Here is a 24,468-nt window from a genome sequence, read left to right as displayed (position 1 = left end):
GACATATATCAGTTCAAACATTATGTGGAAAATACAATAAATATACAGAGATTGTGTTTGTGTATTACTAAACATTAAACAAAATAAATAAGGGATGATATTAAGGTATATACATATATAATTTCCGTCCTTAACTCCCCGCATTTGAAAATCATCTTTAAGGTGTGCACACAGATCCCTCCAAAGTCAGTCATCTGTCCTTAGATTCTTTGGTTGTCTTATTCCCCCAAGACTGGTCATTCCTCCACTAGCGCAACCAAAACTTCAGAATCAATTCAGCACCCATTGTGAAAACCAACAGCAATCTCACACAACGGCTCAAACACGACTAATGAGACTCCCAGCACCCATCTATCTGCTGGCTCATGGACATGCAGACATATGTTACAACATGTCCAACTCAGAACATGGAGCACAGTTTGGCTGCTGGCCTGGTCATTTTGTTGTGACATTCTGTAGACACACACTCATAAGATACAGTGTATCTCTACAAACCTGGCAAATCCGCCAGCCCGGCACACAGCGAAAATTCTTGTTGTGAACAAGGGCCCTAATTCAGTGAATTACTTCTATTTCCTTTCTTTTGTATTGCCATGACGTGTGCAACTTTCCAGTCCATAGATACAGATATTTCATTGAGCAAGTAGTTGTACATATAAGACTGCTAAGTTTTGCACTATTATAACAGCATAGTCAGAACGGTATGCAATCTGGAGTAAAAGACTTGCATTCTCTTAGTGATGCAAGTTGCTTCACTGCACCAAGGTTATCTGCTTTTGAGTTACTCATGTTGACAACTGTTCTTGATTTGAATTCTGGAATATTTACTTAGTCTTCATTTGTGAAGGACTTTCGGAAAACTTTGTTATTTTCTGTCAGATTTGGAGACAGTTTCATTGTGGAAGCTAATAAGTGCCTCACATTGAAGTCCGCACTATGTTTCAAGCTTCAGTAAAACAGCGCCAATGTTGAAAGATTTTGGGTTCTTTTAAATTTTGATTTGTCATGTCTGTTCTATACTTCTGGTCAGTCTAACTGCAATGACCTTCTGGTCACTAATCACCAATCACTATATCATGGTACTCCCAATGGCATAGGATTATTTGTTGCTAAGTGGTTAACTATGTTTTCATAATTGCTCCTGAACTAATTGCTCAACATAATTTTCGGAGAGAGCATTTAGTACAATTTCTGACATGTTTTATGCCTACCACCCGCTTTGAACATGCACTTTCGCCAACATATCGAGGATGGGTTGGACTAACCACCAACTATAATTGTTCGAGATTATGCTAAAGTTTTCTTTGAACTGTTCAGCAACTGAATCATCTGTGTTGGGGAAGGGGGGGGGGGGTGTAAAAGGAACTAATTATTAATTTATTCTGGTTCTCAAGTATAACCTCCACCCCTACTAACTCACATGAACTATCTGATAAATTTCACTGCAAGGTAGACTACCTCTGACAGCAGCAAATGTGACACCACCAACTGTATTTAACCTATCCTTTCTGAACTCTGTTAGGTCTTCTGTAAAAATTTCAGCTGAACTTCTCTAGCTCTAGCGAGTTTTCATTACTTACAGCGATTTATGTTTCAGTGCTTCCTGTTAGCACCTGTTCTTTTCAAACATGGCTGTGACGGTCAACTGCTATAATACCTATGGTTCCTACATCATCCCTTGTCCTTTGTTTAACTTGCACCCTTTGAGACTGAAACCGTTTTTCTTTCCTGAAACCCTCTAATCTAAATAACTGCTCAGACCACTCCACATAGCCCCCACTACTTGAGTAGCCGGATCTTGTGTGTAGTGGGTCGCTGTCCTATTATGGGTGCGTATGACCCTAGTTGTTTTTGTGCCATAAATAAAACAAAAATAAAGGTGTCCTTTTTAGTGGGACCCAATATCCCATGACTTGGTGGTGCAAGTCGAGGAATCTGCAGCCAGCATAGTCGCAGAACTGTTTGAGCCTCTGATTCACTCTCTCTACCCAGCTCTGTACCAAAGGTCCACAGTCAGTCGTATTGACGATGCTTCAGATGGTGAGCTCTGTCCTCATCTTGGAAGCAAGACTCGCAGTCTTTACAACTTCAGATATCTGCCCGAGTAGATAATTTAGACTAACCTCCATGTAGCCATGTTGTGTCTCATGTTCTTCAGTGTACCCCCTCTGTTATGCACCTAAAGAGTCCGTAATTGATAATTGATTGAAAATTTTAGTATTGTAAAAACGTCAACTCTTTTTAACCCATGCATCTACTTTCCATTGCACTTGAGGAAATTTATAACTCTACTTTCTGAAAGACATTCTTTGATACATCCACAACTGATGTCTTACAAATTGGCAGGCTAGCTCATTCAGTGCGAAATTGCTGTAGATATGGAGTCATAGGTGAAGGTAATAGAAATGAACATGGCAAAATTCATATGGTTGTTGATGTTAAGAGGAACACAGTTCCATACAAGTTTTTTTTTAAAAATTAAGTTAATGGAGTAGAAAGAAATATTGATTATTGGCGTACCCTACATAGGAACTGATAGTGTGGGATACATATAGTACAATGTTCCAGAATACTCTACCTGAGCAGAAGCAAAGCACCCAAAAGAGGAAGGGGAAATGAAATGAAACTTAACAGTTTGAGAGGTATGTGATATTAATTCAGTGATTACCATACTGAGTCAGATTTACAAAGAACTTGGTACAAGTCTACTTACAGTGTGATGTTGCATCCTCCTCTGGCCTGGATACGTAGACTGTTTTGGTAGGAAGGGTGTCGTAAAACTGTTGCATCCTCGCCAGAGGCAAGCAGGCCCACAACTGGATACTGGCACTGGGTAAGAGCTACAGTAGTCCTCAAAAGTATTTCGACAAACATATTAATTGGATTAATTAAAAACAAATAGGAAATATGAAAATTAATTATTTTTCATTGGATATTCAATGTTCTACAGAATAGTGACCAAGTGGCCCTTGTTTGCAGCATAATAATGTAATTTTTTTTAATGAGGACAATGGTGGAGAAAAAGTATTTTGACAGTGAAAAAACATTTTTAATATATAATCATCTACCGTAGTAAGAAAATTGGTATTAAGTGGGATATCCCTTGGCTTTTATGACAGCCTCATATAGTGCTGGCATTGTCGATCAACTTTTGGAATCGATCCATCAGAATTTTATCCCACGCATTTTTGACAACTTCAAAAAAAAAAAAAAAAAAAAAAAAAAGTTTGTTTGAATAATTTTTTATTCTTATTCTGTGATCAAACTCCTCTAACAGATGTTCTGTAGGATTCAAACCCGGACTTTGATTTGGCCACTCAGAAACCTTAACTTTTTGTGTTTTAAAAAATCGCTAATGTGCTTAGACTTGAGATTGTTATCTTGTTGAAAATACCATCCAGCTGGCATGTTTTGTTTAGCGTATGGTAGAATTTGAGTCTTCAATATTTTTTTTGTAAACGAACCGATCCATATTACCGTCAATTTGAACTAATGGACCTACTTCCGAGCATGGAAAAATTCGTCAAACCATCGCACTGCCATCTAACCATGAGAATTTAGTACCAAAACTCGTATCTCTTATTTACAGGATGTTGAACATACTTGATACAATCAGATGACATTAAATTACATTTGCCCTCATCACTCCACAGAATTTTAGAGCAGTCTGAACTTGCCCATGATCTGTGCCATTTTGCAAATCCGAGTCAGGCCTTCCTGTTTCTCATAGGTAACAAAGGCTTTTTCGTTGGTGTTTGACCATGTACTCCAAAGAGTTTAAAGTGTCGTTTGACAATGGAAATGTGAATGTCAACGCTATATTTTTCTTTCAATTCTCTTTCTATCATTACGGCTGACTTGCGAAAATCACTTGTTGATAACTTTTTTTTGGTTTGATCGACTTTGAGATTTTTTTGGATGTCCACTGCGAGGCTTATTTTTGACTGTAAAATATGAGCAACTTGGGTTTGTTTCAGTCCTTGCTTTAGTGCATTTATCACGGTGTTTCTAAAGTCACTGGAGTATTCCTTATGTTTCGGCATATTGAAATTATCACTGTACATAAATATCAGTAGAAACCAAAACTAAGAAGCAAGTAACATTTTTGAATTCATGGAGTGAACTGCATGACAAAATATTTTTGAGCTCGCTGAAAGTCGCGTTCATCATGCAACGCAAAGTGTAAACAAACAAGTCGCAACCTGACACCTTAAAATAATCTGATAGTGTTATTATTTTAAGGGAAATAATAACGAATTTTATGTTGTCAAAATACTTTCGAGCACTACTGTATGTCCAAGCTGGTCCATGCATGTTGTATTGGGGACAAATGTGGGAACCTTCCTGGCCACAGGAGTACCTCAACATCATGCAGGTAGTTTGTAGACACATTTGCAATGTGTGGACAAGTGTTTTCCTGTTGAAAAAGGCACTATGGTACTGTCACATGAGAGGTAACATATGATGCAGGATGTCCATGACACACTTATGCCATCAGAGTTCCCTCAGTCACTACCAGATGTGACCTGAAGTAATACCCAATGACTTGTCATACTGTGATGCCAGAAGTAACACTACTGTACCTCGCCAAATCATTGGAAGAGTGGGACCTCTCATTAGGTTGCCATCGTACTTACCAACAGCTGAAGACAGTGCAACGCCGTTCACCAGTAGTTCAGATTTGTTGTTGCGGCATCACTTCATATGGAGCCATTTCCATTGTGTTAATGGTAGCCCGTGCATAGGATGGTAATTTAATTCCCTAGTATGGTTACTGTTAGTCTCTGACCAAAGGAGCAGGATGACAGTGAATGTTACAGGGAGTCCATTACTTGCACTTCGATGGCAGGTGCAGAGGTGAAAGAGTTAAAATGCGGTGACTGCACAATACAGTGATCCTACCGTGTAGTGGTCAGAAATGGTCAACCAGAACCTTGACAATGAGTAACACTGTCCTCAAATTTCCATGCAGTCCAACATGAGGACACTAATGCTGTCAAGGCAGTGTGTTATTTACCATTAACTATTTGGTATTTCATCACCTAATTCTCGTCTGTACACCTTTTTGACACAGTGATACGTATATTAGATCTAAAAGGTTGATGAACTAAGAGCCTGCCGTTTCATTACTAATATGGATTTACATGAAAATTAACTGAAATTAAAAAAAGAGAGTAATATGTTTTGCATGTAAGAACACGTGTACGGGCGGGACTTTATCAAACAGTGGTGAATTCTTCATTAAACCCTGAGCTTCCTTGGTTTGTGGCTTGTAACTCAGTCCACTTGGTACATAGTGTTGCCAGTAGATGTCACAATCAGTGAGTTGTCTTTAAAGAGCTTATATTCCAAGTGTGAGTGGCCAACAGCACCATGGCAGCTATGTTTCTGCCAAACTGCGGTGGCATTTATGAATGGACAATAGCTGAATGCAAAGTCTGCTGTTATACCACCGATACTGAGGCAAAAACATACTATGAAATTGTGGAAAAATATTCTAGTAAACGCGTTTTGAACTATTGTATGCTTAATGGCCCAATAATATATCTCCCTAGCACTGTTTACACAACAGTATATTCAGTTCAATACAGTGAATGTAAAAGATATTAAAAGCAGCTACATATTTCTGCTTTGAAGCTTGTTACGGAGACAAATCGTTGAACAAACAAGAACACAAACTACAAATTTAGGTGTTCTAAGATTTGTTTCCCATGTCAAGTGCAAGAAATTCAGCATTAAACACACATTACTCCAGATACGATAAAATGTCGCAATGGATCAACACAAGTGTGCATCTATCCTTAGAGACCATGTCCACCCCTACATGCAGTTTGCTTTTCCTCAGCACGATGTCATCTATCAGCTATAAAATCAATTATGTCAAGCAGCTCACAGTGTAAATGAGTGGTTTGAAGAGCACCAGGATGAGTTTACTTTACTAAGTTGGTTGGTTGATTTGGGGGGAGGAGACCAAACTGTGAGGTCATCGGTCTCATCGGATTAGGGAAGGATGGGGAAGGAAGTCAGCCGTGCCCTTTCAAAGGAACCATCCCGGCATTTGCCTGAAGCGATTTAGGGAAATCACGGGAAACCTAAATCAGGATGGCCGGACGTGGGATTGAACCGTCATCGTCCCAAATGTGAATCCAGTGTGCTAACCACTGCGCCACCTCGCTCGGTTTACTTTACTACTCTGGCCTTCAGACTCCCTGGATTTAAACCCAATTGAGTGTCTTTCGGATCACCTCAATTGAGATCTTCACACCATGGATCCTGAGCTGAGAAACATAGTGCAGGTGCCCACGGTAGTGGAGTCAGTGTGGCTCCACATCCTTATTTGTATCTTTCAGAACCTCATTGACTTGTCCTGCAAATCTTGCAGTGGTCTGCACTCCGAAAGGTGGTTATTTATGCTTCTGACAGGTGGTCACAGTAATTTGACTGGACAGTGCTTTTTTTATGTAAAACTGTGTGAAATTTACAGCTTTAATAAACATAGTTTTAAACGTTGAATGAGCAACAGTTATGATAGATTTAATGATGCTATCGAAAATGGATGGATGGAACGTGGTTTTAGATACTGTGGAATCCAAGGAAGCAGTTTTTATTTTTATTCAAACGTAAGTTTACATTGCACTTCTCGCACAGACCTTGCAGTTGAGGCAGTTGCACTTTCTCTTCTCACTCTGCACTGGCCAGTGATTAAAGGGCTCTAGCTTTATATTCTTCAGAAGTAATAGTGATCCTTTATATTCCACCCTGTGGATTGCTGCTGGATCTGTGCTAGCTGGTCTGCCTTGCTGTTTTGCCCCAGGATGAATGTGGCAGTTTGTACCAGATCTAAACTACTTTTGGTTCATTGACGTGTCTGCCATTCTTTTTTCAGTGAGTATCTACCTGCAGAGAATCCACAAATTTATTACAGTTATATTAATCGGAAGGTAAAACAAATCTAAATATCGTCACTTGGATCTAATAGTCATATGACATCTGACAGTGTTGCTATCTAATAAATCTGCGTTACCCATATATGAGTTGTAAACAGAAACAGCTGAACATTGTACCATTCTGTGTTGTGTCTTTGTGTAAAACGTTTTCACTTCAGATTCTGACAGCTTTGTCGGCAGAAGTGGACAGGAATCAGACAATACAACTGTCTTTATACAAAATGGAGGATAGTAATATATTCATCAGAATAAATACATCCATACGTACATCCATCTTCATTTAGCTCCTTTTCATTTTGAAATTTACGGATTGGTATTATATTCCTTTGGATTGTTCCAACACTGTGAATCCCTAGCTTGAATATGAATGCAACTAGATGTGTAGAGATCTATCATTTGTCAAAATAGATCTTGTAGTTATGGCCCCTTGGAATTCCCCTTATAAAGCAGATTATGTTTCCAGATGCTCCAATATCTGATTCATTATCTAACCTGAATTTTGGATTACTTTTTTTGGCACTTCAGATTTCAGTTTTGTGTGCAAACCCCATTCACACACACACACACACACACACACACACACACACACTGAAAAGTTTATATCCCCATTTATGTGGTTTGTCTTTCATAGACATTTTCGTGTGCTGCCTTGCTTTGGTTGCTCAAATTTGTCCAGTTGACAAATATTCTCTCATTGCGGTTGAAAGGCACTTATACATCTGGTCAATTGTAGGCCTAATTTTGTACAATTTATGATGATGACTTTGATGAGTCTTGTTGCTTCATATTGTCATTGACATTGCAAAGTGGTCATCAGACTCTTCTATCTCTGAGACATTTTCTGTTTTATTAGCTCAACACCAGTAGCATCATATCAGAGACCACAGGCAGCAATAGGAATAGCCAAAGAGCTAGTAACGCATGTGCTTTAAACTTTCAAATTTCATGAACATTGCACATAAATGTTTTGTATGGGTTTTTCCCAGTGCTGTAAATATTAGTTTCATCTACAATTTTTGCCATTAATTTGCCACGAAAAGATATTTAAAAAACTGATATGGCATAGACAATTCTTGCATTGTTTTGACATTTTGGCATTTCCTTTGCATCTAAAATGGCCAGTTACAAATGAAGGGCTTTGTTTTTCCCCAAATTTTTCGATTTTCTGTGTCTTTGAACTTGTTTCAAAAGTTTGTAGTACCAGTATATCAGCAAGTTTATCATCCTTCTAAAAATTATTTGTATCATGTGTATTCACTCTAGTAGTCTCAGGCTCACTATCAGTATCTGCAGATTCCAGATCATTTACGATTGTAGCAGGATCTTCATTCGACTAATCAAAATCTAACCCATTTTCACTGTCAGATGGTTATTTTAGGGCCATGAATTCTGCCCAAGTCATTGCTTTACAGTGTCCATTTTCAAAATACAAGTATGATATCATTACAACACTCGCCGGAGAAACTAGAAGAAAGCACAATGAAGGAAACACTAATTTGTTCTTGTTTAAGTGTAGGTAGGAGCATTAGTATGCATTATTGCACATATGTAAACAAAATTGATTGATTGTAGTATTTATTAGCAGAAGTACAAGCTGAACTGAACAATATACTCTCCAAAGGTTACAGGATCACTACATATTTTTTATGTACACATTTTTTTTCTTCTGTGCAACTACCAACAGTTGCCATCCAAAGAGGACAGTGTACGCCAGACTGACATTGCTAAACAGAGCAACACACATTGTCGTGCCATGACCTTAGTAGCGCATTCTAGTGGCAGTGTCTTTTCAGTTACCTTCATGAATCATCATGGGCCATTTGCAAGGCAGTCTCCAGTGCTACACTTCACGGACGAAGATGAAAAGAGGGTCGAAATGCTGTGAAAGATTAAGGCAGTAATACTCAACAACACTTGCATTGTAAACATTTGTAAGGACTCTGTCCTAAACAACAGAGAAAGAGTGAGGCCATTGAGGTGAGGGGTAGGATTGTTGGTGGTAAAAATGGGAAATAAGTAACACTGGGAAAAGTAACACTATGAAAGAGAAATAGGAATATAACAATGAGAATAGTCTCTACAAACAGTAAAATTGATTTTGGGAGTCTGTGTAATAGTCAATGACTGATAGTAAAATAATTTTATAAGAAGACAGTCATTATATACATGATAAGATTTTGTGGCAGCGGCATGTTCCCCTCGTTAAAAAAAAAAAAAGGTTTTATTAGTTTCATATGGTATAGCAGTGGCATATCTTTGTCCACTTTTGGAATACATTAAAGTGGTTCGGTGTATCGTGGGTTTGCCATGTCCTTGGTAGTGTTATGGAAGTAAATGGCACCGGAGTACTGGAGCCTGATTGCATTCTAGATGTTTTCCATTGCGTTCAGTTCAGGCAAATTTTGTGGCCAAGATATCAGTGTGAGTTCACTGTCATGCTGTTCAAATCTAGGCTTGTGACACAGAAATGTATCCAGTTGGAAAATACTATTACAATCAAAGAAAACATCAAATGTGAAGTGGTGATGGTGGTCTGCAGTAATGTTTGTTGTTCACAACTGTCATCATGACTTTGATTACTTCCACAGGTCCCAAGGAATTCCAGGTAAATGTCCCCTGTAGTAAAATACCATCCCCACCGGCCTGCCTCTTTGGTGTGGTGATTTTTTGAGCAGCTGTTTGAATTATGACATATCTGGACATGACATCAACATGGTGTAAAAGGTGAAACATTTCCATTGATCCATGGTCCAACCTCAATGATCCTGTTCCCACTGCATTCGTAATAGAGGCTGTTACTGAGTCAACACGTGACATGTAGCAGTTGTCTGTTGAGCTCCAGTGCACCAGCATTGTACTCTTGTCATCAGATCTGCCACAGATCACAGACTGTGCTGTTTTAGAGTGACTAAGCCTTCAACCTCCATACTCTGTGATAAGACTTCAACCACATTCCATTGATCCTCGTGGCACTATAATGCAAACAGCTGCTGACCAGCCTTGCTGTCTACAAGATCAAGATACTTATTCTGAGGAGCTAGGTCATAATAATCTGCCCTTTGTCAGACTCATTGTCAGTGGATTTCCCAATTTGCAACCTGTGCTGCCACTAGAATGAATCCCCATTCACCTGTGCTCCACTTACATACTTCCTTACTGCATCCTGTGCCTGCATCACCAACTAATTGCACTCCCACAGAGTGGAGACAGTGGCCATAATTTTATGGTTCAGCGGTATATATTACTAAGGCTACGACTTACTTAGTACAACACCTCACAATTATCTTTGAAATTCAACACGTGCATGTGAGAATTTTGTAATTCTGTTCATTACAGTGAAAATTGCACACCAGTACACCGTAATGCTATCTCTGTTATTCGCACCTTTGAGGTGTGCAGAAAATAGTTAAAATAACATTTTTCAAGTGAATTATATGATCATATATTTGCATTGACATTTAGAAAGCTATACAGGGTGGTCCACTGGTCGTGATCGGGCCAAATGTCTCCTGAAATAAGCATCAAATGAAAAAAAAACTACAAAGAATGAAACTTGTCTAGCTTGAAGGGGGAAACCAGATGGCCCTATGGTTGGCCCACTAGATGGCGCTGCCATAGGTCAAACGGATATCAACTGCGTTTTTTTTAAATAGGGACCCCCATTTTTTATTACATATTTGTGTAGTATGCAAAGAAATATGAATGTTTTTGTTGGACCACTTTTTTCGCTTTGTGATACATGGCCCTGTAACAGTCACAAATGTATAAGTACGTGGTATCACGTAACATTCCGCCAGTGCGGACAGTATTTGCTCCGTGATACATTACCCGTGTTAAAATGGACCGTTTACCAATTGCGGAAAAGGCCGATATCGTGTTGATGTATAGCTATTGTGATCAAAATGCCAAACGGGCATGTGCTATGTATGCTGCTCGGTATCCTGGATGACATCATCCAAGTGTCCGGACCGTTCGCCGGTTATTTAAGGAAACAGGAAGTGTTCAGCCACATGTGAAACGTCAACCAAGACCTGCAACAAATGACGGCGCCCAAGTAGGTGTTTTAGCTGTTGTCGAGACTAATCCGCACATCAGTAGCAGACAAATTGCACGAGAATCGGGAATCTCAAAAATGCCGGTGTTGAGAATGCTACATCAACATCGATTGCATCTGTACCATATTTCTATGCACCAGGAATTGCATGGCGACGACTTTGAACGTCATGTACAGTTCTGCCACTGGGGACAAGAGAAATTACGGGACGATGACAGATTTTTTGCATGCGTTCTATTTAGCGATGAAGCATCATTCACCAACAGCGGTCACGTAAACCGGCATAATATGCACTATGGGGCAACGGAAAATCCATGATGGCTGCGACAAGTGGATCATCAGCGACCTTGGCGGGTTAATGTATGGTGCGGCATTATGGGAGGAGGGATAATTGGCCCCCATTTTTATCGATTGCAATCTAAGTGGTGCAATGTATATTGATTTCCTACGAAATGTTCTACAGATGTTACTACAAGATGTTTCACGGCATGACAGAACGGCAATGTACTTCCAACATGATGGATGTCCGGAACACAGCTCGCATGCGGTTGAAGCAGTATTGAATAGCATATTTCGTGACAGGTGCATTGGCTGTCGAAGCACCATACCATGGCCCGCACGTTCACCGGATCTGACGTCCCCTGGTTTCTTTCTGTTGGAAAAATTTGAAGGATATTTGCTATCGTGATCCACTGACAACGCCTGACAACATGTGTCAGCGCATTGTCAGTGCGTGTGCGAACATTACGGAAGGCGAACTACTCGCTGTTGAGAGGAATGTTGTTACACGTATTGCCAAATGCATTGAAGTTGACGGACATCGTTTTGAGCATTTATTGCATTAATGTGGTATTTGTAGGTAATCGCGCTGTAACAGCATGCGTTCTCAGAAATGATAAGTTCATAAAGGTACATGTATCACATTGGAACAACCGAAATAAAATGTTCAAACATACCTATGTTCTGTATTTTAATTTAAAAACCTACCTGTTACCAACTGTTCGTCTAAAATTGTGAGCCATTTGTTCGTGACTTTACAGCGCCATCTATCACAAAGCGAAAAAAAGTGGTCTAACGAAAACATTCATATTTCTTTGCATACTACACAAATATGTAATAAAAAATGGGGGTACCTATTTAAAAAAAACGCAGTTGATATCCGTTTGACCTATGGCAGCGCCATCTAGCAGGCCAACCATAGCGCCATCTGGTTTACCCCTTCAAGCTAGACAAGTTTCGTTCTTTGTTGTTTTTTCGTTTGGCGCTTATTTCGTGAGATATTTGGCCCAGTCACGATCAATGGACCACCCTGTATACAACTACTAGCAGCTTGGGCTGTAACAGTACTGTATACTCTCATCAGTTCATGACACTATATTTTGAACTGCCTGTTTATCTCGTATCACATTCCACAATGATACATATTGTCAGCATTTTGAATTTTTGTTACAGTGTGCATACTTCCGGACATCTTAGTAACTTGTTAAGAAATCACACTAGATTTTGCAGAATACATTAAGGTTGGACAGTGTAACACCGTACAGCTCTTATCTTTACTTGCAGCAGCATTGAGAATTTCCCTCTCCCTTCTACAAAATAGTTTTAATCAATTTAGTAATGTATGGTTTACTGTTGTTCTTATGAAATTTAAAGATTTTTTAGGAAAGTGTTTTTCAAATGCTTTTGGAATTTAATTTTAGTGTGGTGAAACACATACTTCCTTGTGTCCTGGAATCATTATAAGTGTCAATTTTTGATATGGACTTGCCTCGAAACTGGTCAACTAATAGTTGTTCAGCCTGAACAATCTATCAAAATGTTATCTGCTATCCGGCTGTACATGAGAAAAAAATTCACTTCTGCAGGTGGATTGTAACATCCGAATAATACTTCCAACTCATTTTTTACAATCTAAATTGTTTACAAAATTTATGTACTTTTGAAAAAACTGTTAATTGTTTCTTGTTTGACAAATAGCTACGAAATGAAGCTAGATTTCTCACAACTAGCTAAAGTTTCCCACTGCAGATCTGTAGACCAGTGTGTTCCAACACTGCCCCATGGTGCAAGGACCCTTGCCCAACTCTCAGCACACCCACAGGCAGTAGCAATTTGTGTAGGCCACCATCCCAATTGCACACATTTTGTGCAAGTGTAATCTGCATGGCTACAAATTGCCACTTGCGCTCAACCAGTGGAATATGATTATGTAAACCACAGTTCGGCTGCCAGATTGCCACACGTCAGCTGTTTGCCCTTGTGTGCCATTGTCTGCGTAGTTGTCCCTGGGTGGGCGTTCAAGCTGAAATAGCCTTCTGTAGACTGTTAACATTTTCAGGTATTAGTTTCTTGATGATTGGGCCTGCAGTGAAATGTGTTGAAAGGACATTATAAGTAAAGTTCCAGTATCACTGCTTAAAACATTTATTGATTATTACAACTACTGTTTTGGAAGAGTTCCTTTTTCAAATATGTCTATGTTGTCGTTACATATATATGACATCTGCTGTGACTGTATCTAGTGACTGTTCTCTTTATATTTCATGTGAAATTTTAAAATATCAGTTTCACATTGAGTCAGTGTGGTGTAATATTTTGATGTAATATTCATTCATTCATTTCATATAGGCCATCTTTGGACCACATTATTTCAACCGTCTTGCTTTGTGTGTTCTGATGTTTGCCCAGTGGTCTTGCATGCATTCTTGGTGTTGCTTCTTCCTCTCCTGGTTCCAAGCCTCTTATGTTTTTAGTTATGGCTTTTCTTGGAAACCCTGCCACGCCATAAGTTTCTCCTTGAGTGGGACATGCTCCAAGATGATGTCACGGGTGATTCCCACTTCTTAAAGATCTTTCTCCACCTCTGTGAACCAGGTCGATTTTGTTTTCTTCTCCTGAAAGCAGGTGGTGATAAGATTGGTGAGTCTTCCAGGGCTCATTCAGGTCATATGTCCATAAAACATAATCCTTTTCCAGATGGTATCTGTTATCTTCTCTATGTGGGAATATAATTCATGATTATGACATCTTCTATATTCCCTGTTCTCTTTGATGGGACCTAAGATCTTTCTCAAAATCTTCGTTTCTTTGGCCTCCAGGTTTTTGATTAGGCCTTTTTTGTTCATTACTAGGGATTCAGAAGCATACAAGACCTCCAGACAGTATCACTGCAGTAATGCCTTAACTTTGCATTGAACGATACTAATCTTCTGTTGTAGATGTTTGTGGTTAAATGAAATGCCATTTCCATTTTATTCATGCGTGACATGAAGACTTCTTTCTCTGATAAGGTGGCTGTTATCCATTCTTGGAGATATTTAAACTTTTCAACTCGCTTAATATTGCCTTGATCCCCTACAAGCTCTCTTGGTGGTGAATTTATGTTCATTATAAACTCGGTTTTCTCAAATGAAATTTGGAGGCCAGTCTTCTGTGCTTGTACGTTAAGCTCATTAATCTGTCTCTCATCTGTTTCCATGGAATCAGAAAAAATTGCTAGATCATCTGCAGAAGCGAGACAATCGATTTCAAGATTTTGTTTCTTGTAACCCAGCCTGACACCACTTTTAATTCCTTGGTTTTCCAGTTCTTTGCGCCACTCAAGAATCACCTTCTCAAGGCTATATAATATTGTAGATATTTCCTGTAATTTTTTTGACAGTTCACACCATGGATGTAAAATCTATTATTATATCAAAATATTATGCCATACTGTATAAAACAGCACAAAATTGACGTGAAATTGTTATTTTAGAATTTCATGTGAAGTGAGAACAGTCACCAGATATAATCACACCAGATGTTATATAGACAGGACAGTGTAGGTGTACTTGAAAATGGAAAGCTTCCAAAACAGCTGCTGTAATAATCAGTGTATTCAGCAGTGATCTGGAACCTTACAATTTTCAGGTGTGTGTCATCTAGTAACAACTCACCAGCTTACATTTCCTCATGTAATCTGCACAAAAACTGTTTGGTTCCATGTTTTAGGCTGTAACTTCAACTGTAACATACATAACAACTCCTCCTTTTCCCATACTGAGTCTAAATGAAAGTTATGCTAGTGTATAATTCCATTCCTTGTCATATCAGTAAATGACTGCTAGCCGTTTCATGTGAGCTCACTGTCTTCTTGTTTGAAATAGTTTTGTATAAGGCTGGCTGTAACAGCACAAAGACAGTGAAATGTGTAATTGAAGTATACTGTCAAAAAATTCCGTGTGTGCATATTGTTAAGAACTGAAATTGTACACGCAGTTCAGTGACTTTTAATTTTTGTGGGATTGCTGAGTTTGCTTATGAAAGTATTGGAGTGGTAGAGTACTTTTAATACTTACTGTCATATGTAGTAATGCTGCATATAGATAAAAAATATTTATTTTGCAGATTAATAATGCGAATCCTCAAACTGCTATACACAATTGTTTAAACAAGAAACTATAGTAACACCAGCTGCGGACTACATTTACTCCCCATTTGAGGTTCGTTGCTGTATTCAGCCGCTGTCTGCAGATTAAGCACTTTTGTTGCTGCAGTAGAGGATTAGAGATGCTGATCGCAGTAAAAACAGTTAATTTTGTGACATACTCACAGGCATTTTTGCACCAATAGTGTAGGTGCGCACGCTGGGGTGTGTGTGCGTGTGTGTGTGTGTGTGTGTGTGTGTGTGTGTGTGTGTGTGTTTTTGTTTTTGTTTGTTTGTTTGTTTTTTTGCGTGCGCTTAAGAGGGATATTGTAATTTCTACTGAAAATTTTATAAATTAAAATTGTGGTGCCTTACTTTAAGACTGTTCTAGAAGATAAAATCTTCTTTCACCTTGTTACATGAACCATTAAGACAGTTTTGTTCTGAGAGGTTCTTAATTTTTGTTTAGGTGCTGAACTTATGCTGCAGTATCAAGCTCATGGTGCTACTGATGTGACTGGGTTTGGCATATTGGGACATGCACAAAATTTGGCAAAATACCAAAAGAATGAAGTCTCATTTGTGATTGACACATTACCAGTTATTGCAGGTATTGCTGCAATTGGTACTGTTATGACAGGATCTCTCAATATACGCACAGGCCGAGTGCCAGAGACTTCTGGTTAGTAAGATGTTATTTTGAGGTTTGTGAGGCTGCAATGATTTCACAAATTGTTTTATGTGCAAAATGACAACATTTTATGCACCGTGCCATAATTATTTTTCACTAATGTACAATAATAGATTTATCATAAAGGACTTTATACTTTTGAAAACTCATTGATTTATGCATTTAACTTACAGATGTGGTTTGGTATTCTTCTGTAGCAAAAAGTCAAGTTTTTTACTTTATACCTAAACAGATTAGATATGACTTCTATTGGTTATGCAGCACACATCCTGTCAGAAAGATGATTTCTTCCCAAACTCTCTGCAACATGTCAGGCATGACTTGTTCAACTGTGAGATCAGTTCTAGCTCTGAGCTCTGTTAGAGAATCTGGTAAGGTTGGAACAAACACGATATCCTCGAAGTTCAGACATGTCACATCTCGTAAATATAGTAGCCATGCAGTTGGCGCCTATTGGCCCATCCAGTTACCTGGAAAGTGGTCAGTTAGGAAATCCCAGATGCTAATGTTTCTTAGTGATATTTTTAATAGTCGAGGAAGTTAATGGTTTTTTAGTTTCATATTCTAGGGTAAATTTCATTTTGGGGTGTAATTGATTCAGTGCTTTATGTATATCATATGTCAGTGAGGTTACCTTCTCCAAGCATTAAAGTGTCATCTATGTATCTGTAGTAATCTGTAATAGTATATGATTTTTTGATGTCTTAAGTTTTTCATTCTGAAGAAATTTTCTTCCAAGCTTTTAAGGGATACGTCAGCTATGGTTCTAGCAATGCCATATTTTTGTGTAGATATTTTGTCAAATTCAAAGTTATTTTGTTGTAGTTTTTTAATTGTATAATTTCTGCAGTGCTTTGTATCAGAATTTTCCTATCTTTGAGTAGGTTTTGTTCTTGTTTCCTGGTTTGGGATGTACGTGTATAGGTTAGTAATGGCAAAAACAACAAATCTTGCATTAGGGGGTATTTTCATGTCTGCTGATTTTTAACCTTTGTTCTGCAGTTATTTAGTGTATTTTTTGTTGTTGTATGTGTAAAATTTATTAAGGAGGTTATTTAATTTCTTGCTTACAATGAATGTGGGTCTGCTAACATTGTATATTGCAGGATATACAGGAACAGATAATTTGCGTGTATTAGGGTGTCCACAGAACTTTGGTGTTTCGAGGTTCATAGGTATATATGTCCTTCCTCATATTCTGTAAGTAATGTATGAAATATTTTTATGGTTTTCTTAGTTTGGGCTACAAATTTGTCAGATTTTTATGGATTAGCGTAATTCCATTATTACTAAAGAAATCATTAATTTTTTGTATGTAATAATTTTTATTGGTGACGTGCATGAAATACATAAAGCACCGAATGAGTTAACCCCAAAACGAAATTTGCCATAAAACACAAAACTAACAAAACAATTTTCTTGACTTAACTATTAAAAGCATTAACAACAATCATTATTTCGAAAATTTACAGAGAGCCTGTCATGACAGACTGTATTATCAGACCACAATAGTAGTATACCTATGCTGATTCTGGACCAAAGAGCATCCCCAAGTCAGATATCAAGTTCAATTCCCCCCAACCAAAAAAATATGATTTCCCCATATTGAAAAAATCAAATTCTTTTTTTCTCATTTAAAAAATTTTAAAGCTACTAAATTTTGCAGACTGAAATTTTCACTCTGCAGTGGAGTGTGTGTTGATAAAAATCTTCCTGGCAGATTAAAACCATGTGCTGGCCTGAGACTCTAACTTGGGACCTTTGCCTTTCGTGGGCAAGTGCTCTACCAACTGAGCTACCCAAGCATGACTCACGCCCTGTCCTCACAGCTTTACTTCTGTCAGTGTGGGGCCGTGGCATGAGTTGGCCTTCTGGTGGAAGTAAAACTGTGAGGACGAGGCGTGGGTCGTGCTTGGGTAGCTCAGTTGGTAGGGCACTTGCCCGCGAAAGGCTAAGGTCCCGAGTTAGTCTCAGTCCAGCACACAGTTTTAATCTGCCAGGAAGATCCTTCATTAAATGTTGTTCGCTATAAACTACAGCTGCCAAACCTCATATGCCTATCTTGAAAAAACAAAATTCAGTTTTATCATTTTTAAAAATTTTATAGCTAGTAAATTTTATTCTCTATAAATGCGAACAGCCAAATCTTGAAGGTACAATATAACCAAAAATGTTTAAATAAAAAAATCAAATTTGCTCCTCTTTAAATACAATGGAAAAAAATGATGGCCAAAGTTGAGCTGTTTAAGAGTTTAGAAAATTATTGTGAAGGGAAGAGAGTATTGAGTTTAAAAAGATTTAGAAAACTGTTGTAAAGAAAAGGGTTACTCAGATTTAACTAGCTGATTCGTGGGAATTTATTGATTATTTTAATAGGAGAGAAATGAAGAAAAATGTGAGGAAGGAAGAACTAAAATATAAAAATTTAAAAACTTCAATCGATTGCTAATACAGAAAAATTGAACAATTCCAAGCATAGTAAGCAAAACTTGATCGATCTTATTGTAAGTCCTGTTGACGATATAAACAATGGCAATGATGATGTGAGTAAAAAAAAATTATCTCCAAAAGAACGTCATCAAATCAGGAAAGAGAGAAAAATAAAAAATTCTTCTAAATTTAGAAAAAGTCAGCTAATTGACCTTATCAAAGGAGCTGAAGTTAAAATTAATAATGATGATTTGAGTAAAAAATCTTTTAAGTGAACTTCATCAAATTCGCAAAAAGAAAAATTTTAAAAATATTCTAAGCATAACAAACAACAATTGTTTGATCTTATCAATATATCTGAGGACAAAATTATTAACGACGACAATGTGAATGATCTTCGAAAATGTCTAGTTGATAAATAACAAGATATTAAGCAAAAAAATTGTCAGAAAAATTTCTAGATGATGATATTATTTTTTATTTATTTATTTATTTATTTATTTTCAAATCACCCAAACGAGTTCTCATAAAACGTTCAGCTTTCGAATCAAGAATAATAAGTTGTGGATTGGATAATTCAGATAGTATTGTGGAACCACAACAGTTTTTAATGAAATTAAAGGAGAAATAGTCACCAAATTAAAGAATATCTTCAGTCAAAGAAGATCAATTACAGTTAATATGAAATTTTATTGTTATTTTAAAAGACAAGAAGAAATCCAAGAATTTAATTTTAAAACATTGAATTAAGTTTTATTAAGAACAACAGATTTAGAAGATTAGCAAAACACAACGAATAAGCTAATAACTGAAGTGGAAGAAACACACAAAAAAATCTGATTGGTCACTATTTTGTACAGACAATTCAGAATTAAATGTTAATACACAACCCAATTTATGGAGCAATTAATGGTAAAAAACTGTAGTTAACGAAAAACTACAGAAATGCTTTCTTTATTCAATAAAATCTGCTTTATATCCATCAAGTGACCATGTAAAAACAGTAAATAATTATAAAAATGTTGGAGTATAATTAGATTTCATTTTTGAAAAAGAGAAAATCAATTCTCTAGTTCAGTTAACAGGTATTCCAAAATTTGAGAAGGAATCGAACGTTTCAATTAACTTTTATGCATATGAAAGATGTGGTGAAGAGGAGAAAAAATTATTGTATATCGGTGAAGGAGGAGAAAAAATTATTGTATATCCTGTTTACCATACGCAACATAAGCTAGAAAAACGTACAAATGTTCTTTTAATTAGAGATGAAAATAATTCACATTATTGTTGGATAAAAAATCTATCTAGATTAATTAGCACACAAACATCACAAAATGGACATCTTTTTTATCTTTATGGTGGATGTTTAAGATATTTTTATTCACAAGAAAAATTAGAGATTCACGAGCACTATTGTAAAGAACATAAAGAAGTAAAAATAGATATTCCTTCCTAAGCCCAAAAAATTGAATTTGAAAATTATAATCGTTCATTATGGGTTCCTTTTGTCATTAATGCTGATTTCGAATGTTTATTATAAGATATTCAAACTTGTCAGCCGAATTCTGAAAAATCATACATGAAAAACATTTGCCAATTCTAAAAATTCTATAAAAATCCAGTTACAAATGTAGGTGAAGAAGCAGCACAAAAATTCATTGAAATGTTATAAAAAGAATCAAGAGAAATTGCTAGAATACATAAACAAAATGTTCCAATGAAATTGACTAAAGATATAATCAGTTTTAAAAATTCAGAAATTTGTCACATTTGTGAACGAGCAGTGGACTTTGATGATACAAAAGTAAAAGATCATTGCCATTTGACAGGAAAATATCATGAAGCAGCACATAAAGATTGTAGTCTTAATTATCAAAATACAAAATTTCTTCCAGTTTATATTCATAATTTAACAAATTATGATGTTCATTTGTTTATGAAAGAATTAGCAAAAGATAAGAAAGATACTGATGCAATTCCAAATAACAACACATACGTATTTCTTCTAGTAAACACATTGAAGATGGATTAACATTAAGATTCTTGGATACATTCAAATTTATGTCTTCGAGTATCGATAAATTATCTTACAAAAGAACAATTTAGAGAATTATCAAAATATTTTGAAGGTGAGCAACTGCATTTATAATTAGAAAAGGAGTTTATCATTATGAATATATGGACTCAGAAGAAAAATTGCAAGAAAGAGTGCTGTTATTCAAGACTTAATAAATCAGATAATTCTTGATGATTATAAAAGAGCAAAAACAGTTTGGAAGAAGTTCAACATCAAAAATTTAGATGAATATACAAGATTATATAATGAATCTGATATTTTAATTTTAGCAGATATCTTCGAAAATTTTAGAGATACATGCATTAAATCTTATACACTTGATCCATCTTGGTGTTCGACAGTTCCTGAACTAGTTTGGGATTCTATGTTCATCATCATCATCATCATCATCTAAGACTGATTATGCCTTTCAGCATTCAGTCTGGAGCATAGTCCCCCTTATAAAATTCCTCCATGATCCCCTATTCAGTGCTAACATTGGTGCCTCTTCTAATGTTAAGCCTATTACTTCAAAATCATTCCTAACCGAATCCAGGTACCTTCTCCTTGGTCTACCCTGACTCTTCCTACCCTCTACTGCTGAACCCATGAGTCTCTTGGGTAACCTTGCTTCTCCCATGCGTGTAACATGACCCCACGATCTAAGCCTGTTTGCCCTGACTGCTACATCTATAAAGTTCATTCCCAGTTTTTCTTTGGTTTCCTCATTGTGGACACCCTCCTGCCATTGTTCCCATCTACTAGTACCTGCAATCATCCTAGCTACTTTCATATCTGTAACCTCAACCTTATTGATAAGGTAACCTGAATTCACCCAGCTTTCGCTCTCATACAACAAAGTTGGTCGAAAGATTGAACGGTGCACAGATAACTTTGTCTTGGTACTGACTTCCTTCTTGCAGAAGAGAGTAGATCGTAGCTGAGCGCTTACTGCATTAGCTTTGTTACACCTCGCTTCCAGTTCTTTCACTATGTTGCCATCCTGTGAGAATATGCATCCTAAGTACTTGAAACCGGCCACCTGTTCTAACTTTGTTCCTTCTATTTGGCACTCAATCCGTTTATCTCTCTTTCCCACTGACATTACTTTCGTTTTGGAGATGCTAATCTTCATACCATAGTCCTTACATTTCTGATAGCTGTGAAATATTACTTTGCAAACTTTCAATTGAATCTGCCATCACAACTAAGTCATCCGCATATGCGAGACTGCTTATTTTGTGTTCGTATATCTTAATCTCACCCAGCCAGTCTATTGTTTTCAACATATGATCCATAAATAATATGAACAACAGTGGAGACAGGTTGCAGCCTTGTCTTACCCCTGAAATTACTCTGAACCATAAACTCAATTTACCGTCAACTCTAACTGCTGCCTGACTATCTATGTAAAGACCTTTAATTGCTTGCAAAAGTTTGCCTCCTATTCAATAATCTCATAGAACAGACAATAACTTCCTCCTTGGAACCCGATCATATGCCTTTTCTAGATCTATAAAGCATAGATACAATTCACTGTTCCACTTGTAACACTTCTCCATTATTTGCTGTAAGCTAAAGATCTGGTCCTGACAACTTCTAAGAGGCCTTCCTCCAATTTGTCCTCAACTAATACTTGCACTTTCCTTTCAACAATACCAGAGAAGATTTTACCCACAACGCTGATTAAAGAGATACCTCTGTAGTTGTTACAATCTTTTCTGTTTCCATGTTTAAAGATTGGTGTGATTACTGCTTTCGTCCAGTCTGATGGAACCTGTTCTGACTCCCACGCCATTTCAGTTATCTTGTGTAGCCATTTAAGACCTGACATTCCACTGTATTTGATGGGTTCCGACTTAATTTCATCCACCCCAACCGCTTTATTGCACTGCAGTCTATTGACCATTTTCTCCACTTCCTCAAATGTGATCTTTTTCCATCATAATTCCTATCCCATTGTACATAGAAATCTGAAACATTGCTGATCGTATTTTCACCTACATTGAGCAACTCTTCAAAGTATTCCCTCCATCTGCCCAAGGCATCCACAGGATTCACCAGCAGTTTTCCTGACCTGTCCAAAATACTTGTGACTTCCTTCTTACCTTCCTTTCGAAGACTGCTAATTACACTCCAGAATGGTTTTCCAGCAGCTTGACCCAAAGTCTTCCCAAGATTTGTTCTTGGATGCTGCAATTATCTGTTTGGCTTTGTTTCTTTATTCAGCATAACTTTCTCTGTCTACCTGAGTTCTGGTATGTAGCCATTTTTGATACGCCTTCTTTTTCTTTTTACAGGCTGCGTCGACTGTGTCATTCCACCAAGCTGTTTGCTTCATCCTACCTTTAACACTACTGTTCCAAGACATTCTTTAGCCACTTTTGTACTGTGTCCCTGTACCTTGTCCATTCCTTTTCCAATGACTGTAATTGACTACATTCGACTAACTGGTACCTTTCTGAGATCACTGTTATGTACTTGTGCCTGATTTCCTTATCCTGAAGTTTCTCCACTCTTATCCTCCTACATATGGACCTGACCTCCTGCACTTTCGGCCTCACAATACCAATTTCACTGCAGATTAAATGGTGATCAGTGTCATCAAAGAATCCCCTGAATACACGTGTGTCCCTCACAGCCTTCCTGAATTCCTGATCTGTTATTATATAGTCAATGACAGATCTGGTTCCCCTGCCTTCCCAGGTATACCAGTGAATGTTCTTATGTTTAAAAAAGGAGTTTGTGATTACTAAGCCTATACTGGCACAGAAATCCAAGAGTTGTTTCCCTTTGCTGTTGGCCTCCATATCCTCTCCAAATTTACCCATAACCTTTTTATACCCTTCTGTTCGATTTCCAATCCTGGCATTAAAATCACCCATGAGCAGAGCACTGTCCATGTCCTTTACTCTAACAACTACATCACTGAGTGTGTCATAAAAACTATCCATCTCATCTTGATCTGTCCCTTCACAATGCGAATATACTCACACAATCCTATTTTTCTTGCTAGACACTGTCAAATCTATCCACATCAGTCGTTTGTTTACATACCTTATTGCAACTACGCTGGGTTCCATTTCTGTCCTGATGTAAAGCCCTACACCCCATTGTGTTATTCCTGCTTTGACTCCTGACAGGTAGACCTTGTATTCTCCCACTTCCTCTTCTTTCTCACCCCTTACCCGAATGTCACTAACAACTAAAACGTCCAACCCCATCTTACTTGCAGCCTCTGCCAGCTCTACCTTCTTCCCGATGTAGCCCCCATTGATATTAATAGCTCCCCATCTCGTTACCATTAATTTGCCGAGTCGTATCTTAGGAGCCCCTGGTTTGTCAATTAGAGGAGGAACTCCGTCACCATCAAAGGTCCGAGGCATTTTTCTCTGGTTGTGTCCAGCATCAGTACCAGGGAAGCAGGTTGCTAGCCTTACTTGCCCCGGGTCCCATTGAGTTTTACCCCTAACGGTTGAGGGACTAACTGGTGGATTTGGTAGTCTTTGCCATCTGAGCACAAAGGTGACCATGACTCAAAATATGTCAGAGATGCCCAGCCTTATTCCAAAGTAACTGGTATCCCGACTGTCAGGACCACTTACTTGGCCACTGTCAGGACCACTTACTTGGCCACTCATACGTTGCCCGTGGTTCGTGAACCAGGACATGACAACAGGAAGCCTCACCATTCTATGTGAAAAAAGAGAAAAATGAAATTGCATTTATTATATGATTATAACGTGATCTTGTTTCTTGAGAAAAGAATTAGAGGTGGAATTTCTCCAAGTATTAAAAGATCTGCAAAAGCAAATGACATGTGAAAAATTTGAGTCAAAACAAGTCAAATTATGTAGCATGTTGAGATGGAAACAAATTTTATGG

General features: G+C 37.6%; 1 protein-coding gene across 1 annotated transcript in view; it reads left to right on the top strand.

Annotated features, from left to right (window-relative positions):
* LOC126469669 (selenide, water dikinase 1-like) overlaps positions 1–24,468 on the top strand; it is a 166,144-nt gene that overhangs the window by 119,769 nt on the left and 21,907 nt on the right. Inside the window, exon 6 of the mRNA XM_050096818.1 lies at positions 15,876–16,088. Within this exon, the coding sequence (XP_049952775.1) occupies positions 15,876–16,088 (213 nt within the window). The remainder of the gene's footprint in view (positions 1–15,875; positions 16,089–24,468) is intronic.

The sequence above is a fragment of the Schistocerca serialis genome, chromosome 3 (assembly GCF_023864345.2).
Source record: "Schistocerca serialis cubense isolate TAMUIC-IGC-003099 chromosome 3, iqSchSeri2.2, whole genome shotgun sequence".
Lineage (NCBI taxonomy): Eukaryota > Metazoa > Arthropoda > Insecta > Orthoptera > Acrididae > Schistocerca > Schistocerca serialis.
Note: the sequence above shows the minus strand (reverse complement) of the source record. Positions and strands in the feature narration are given on the sequence as shown.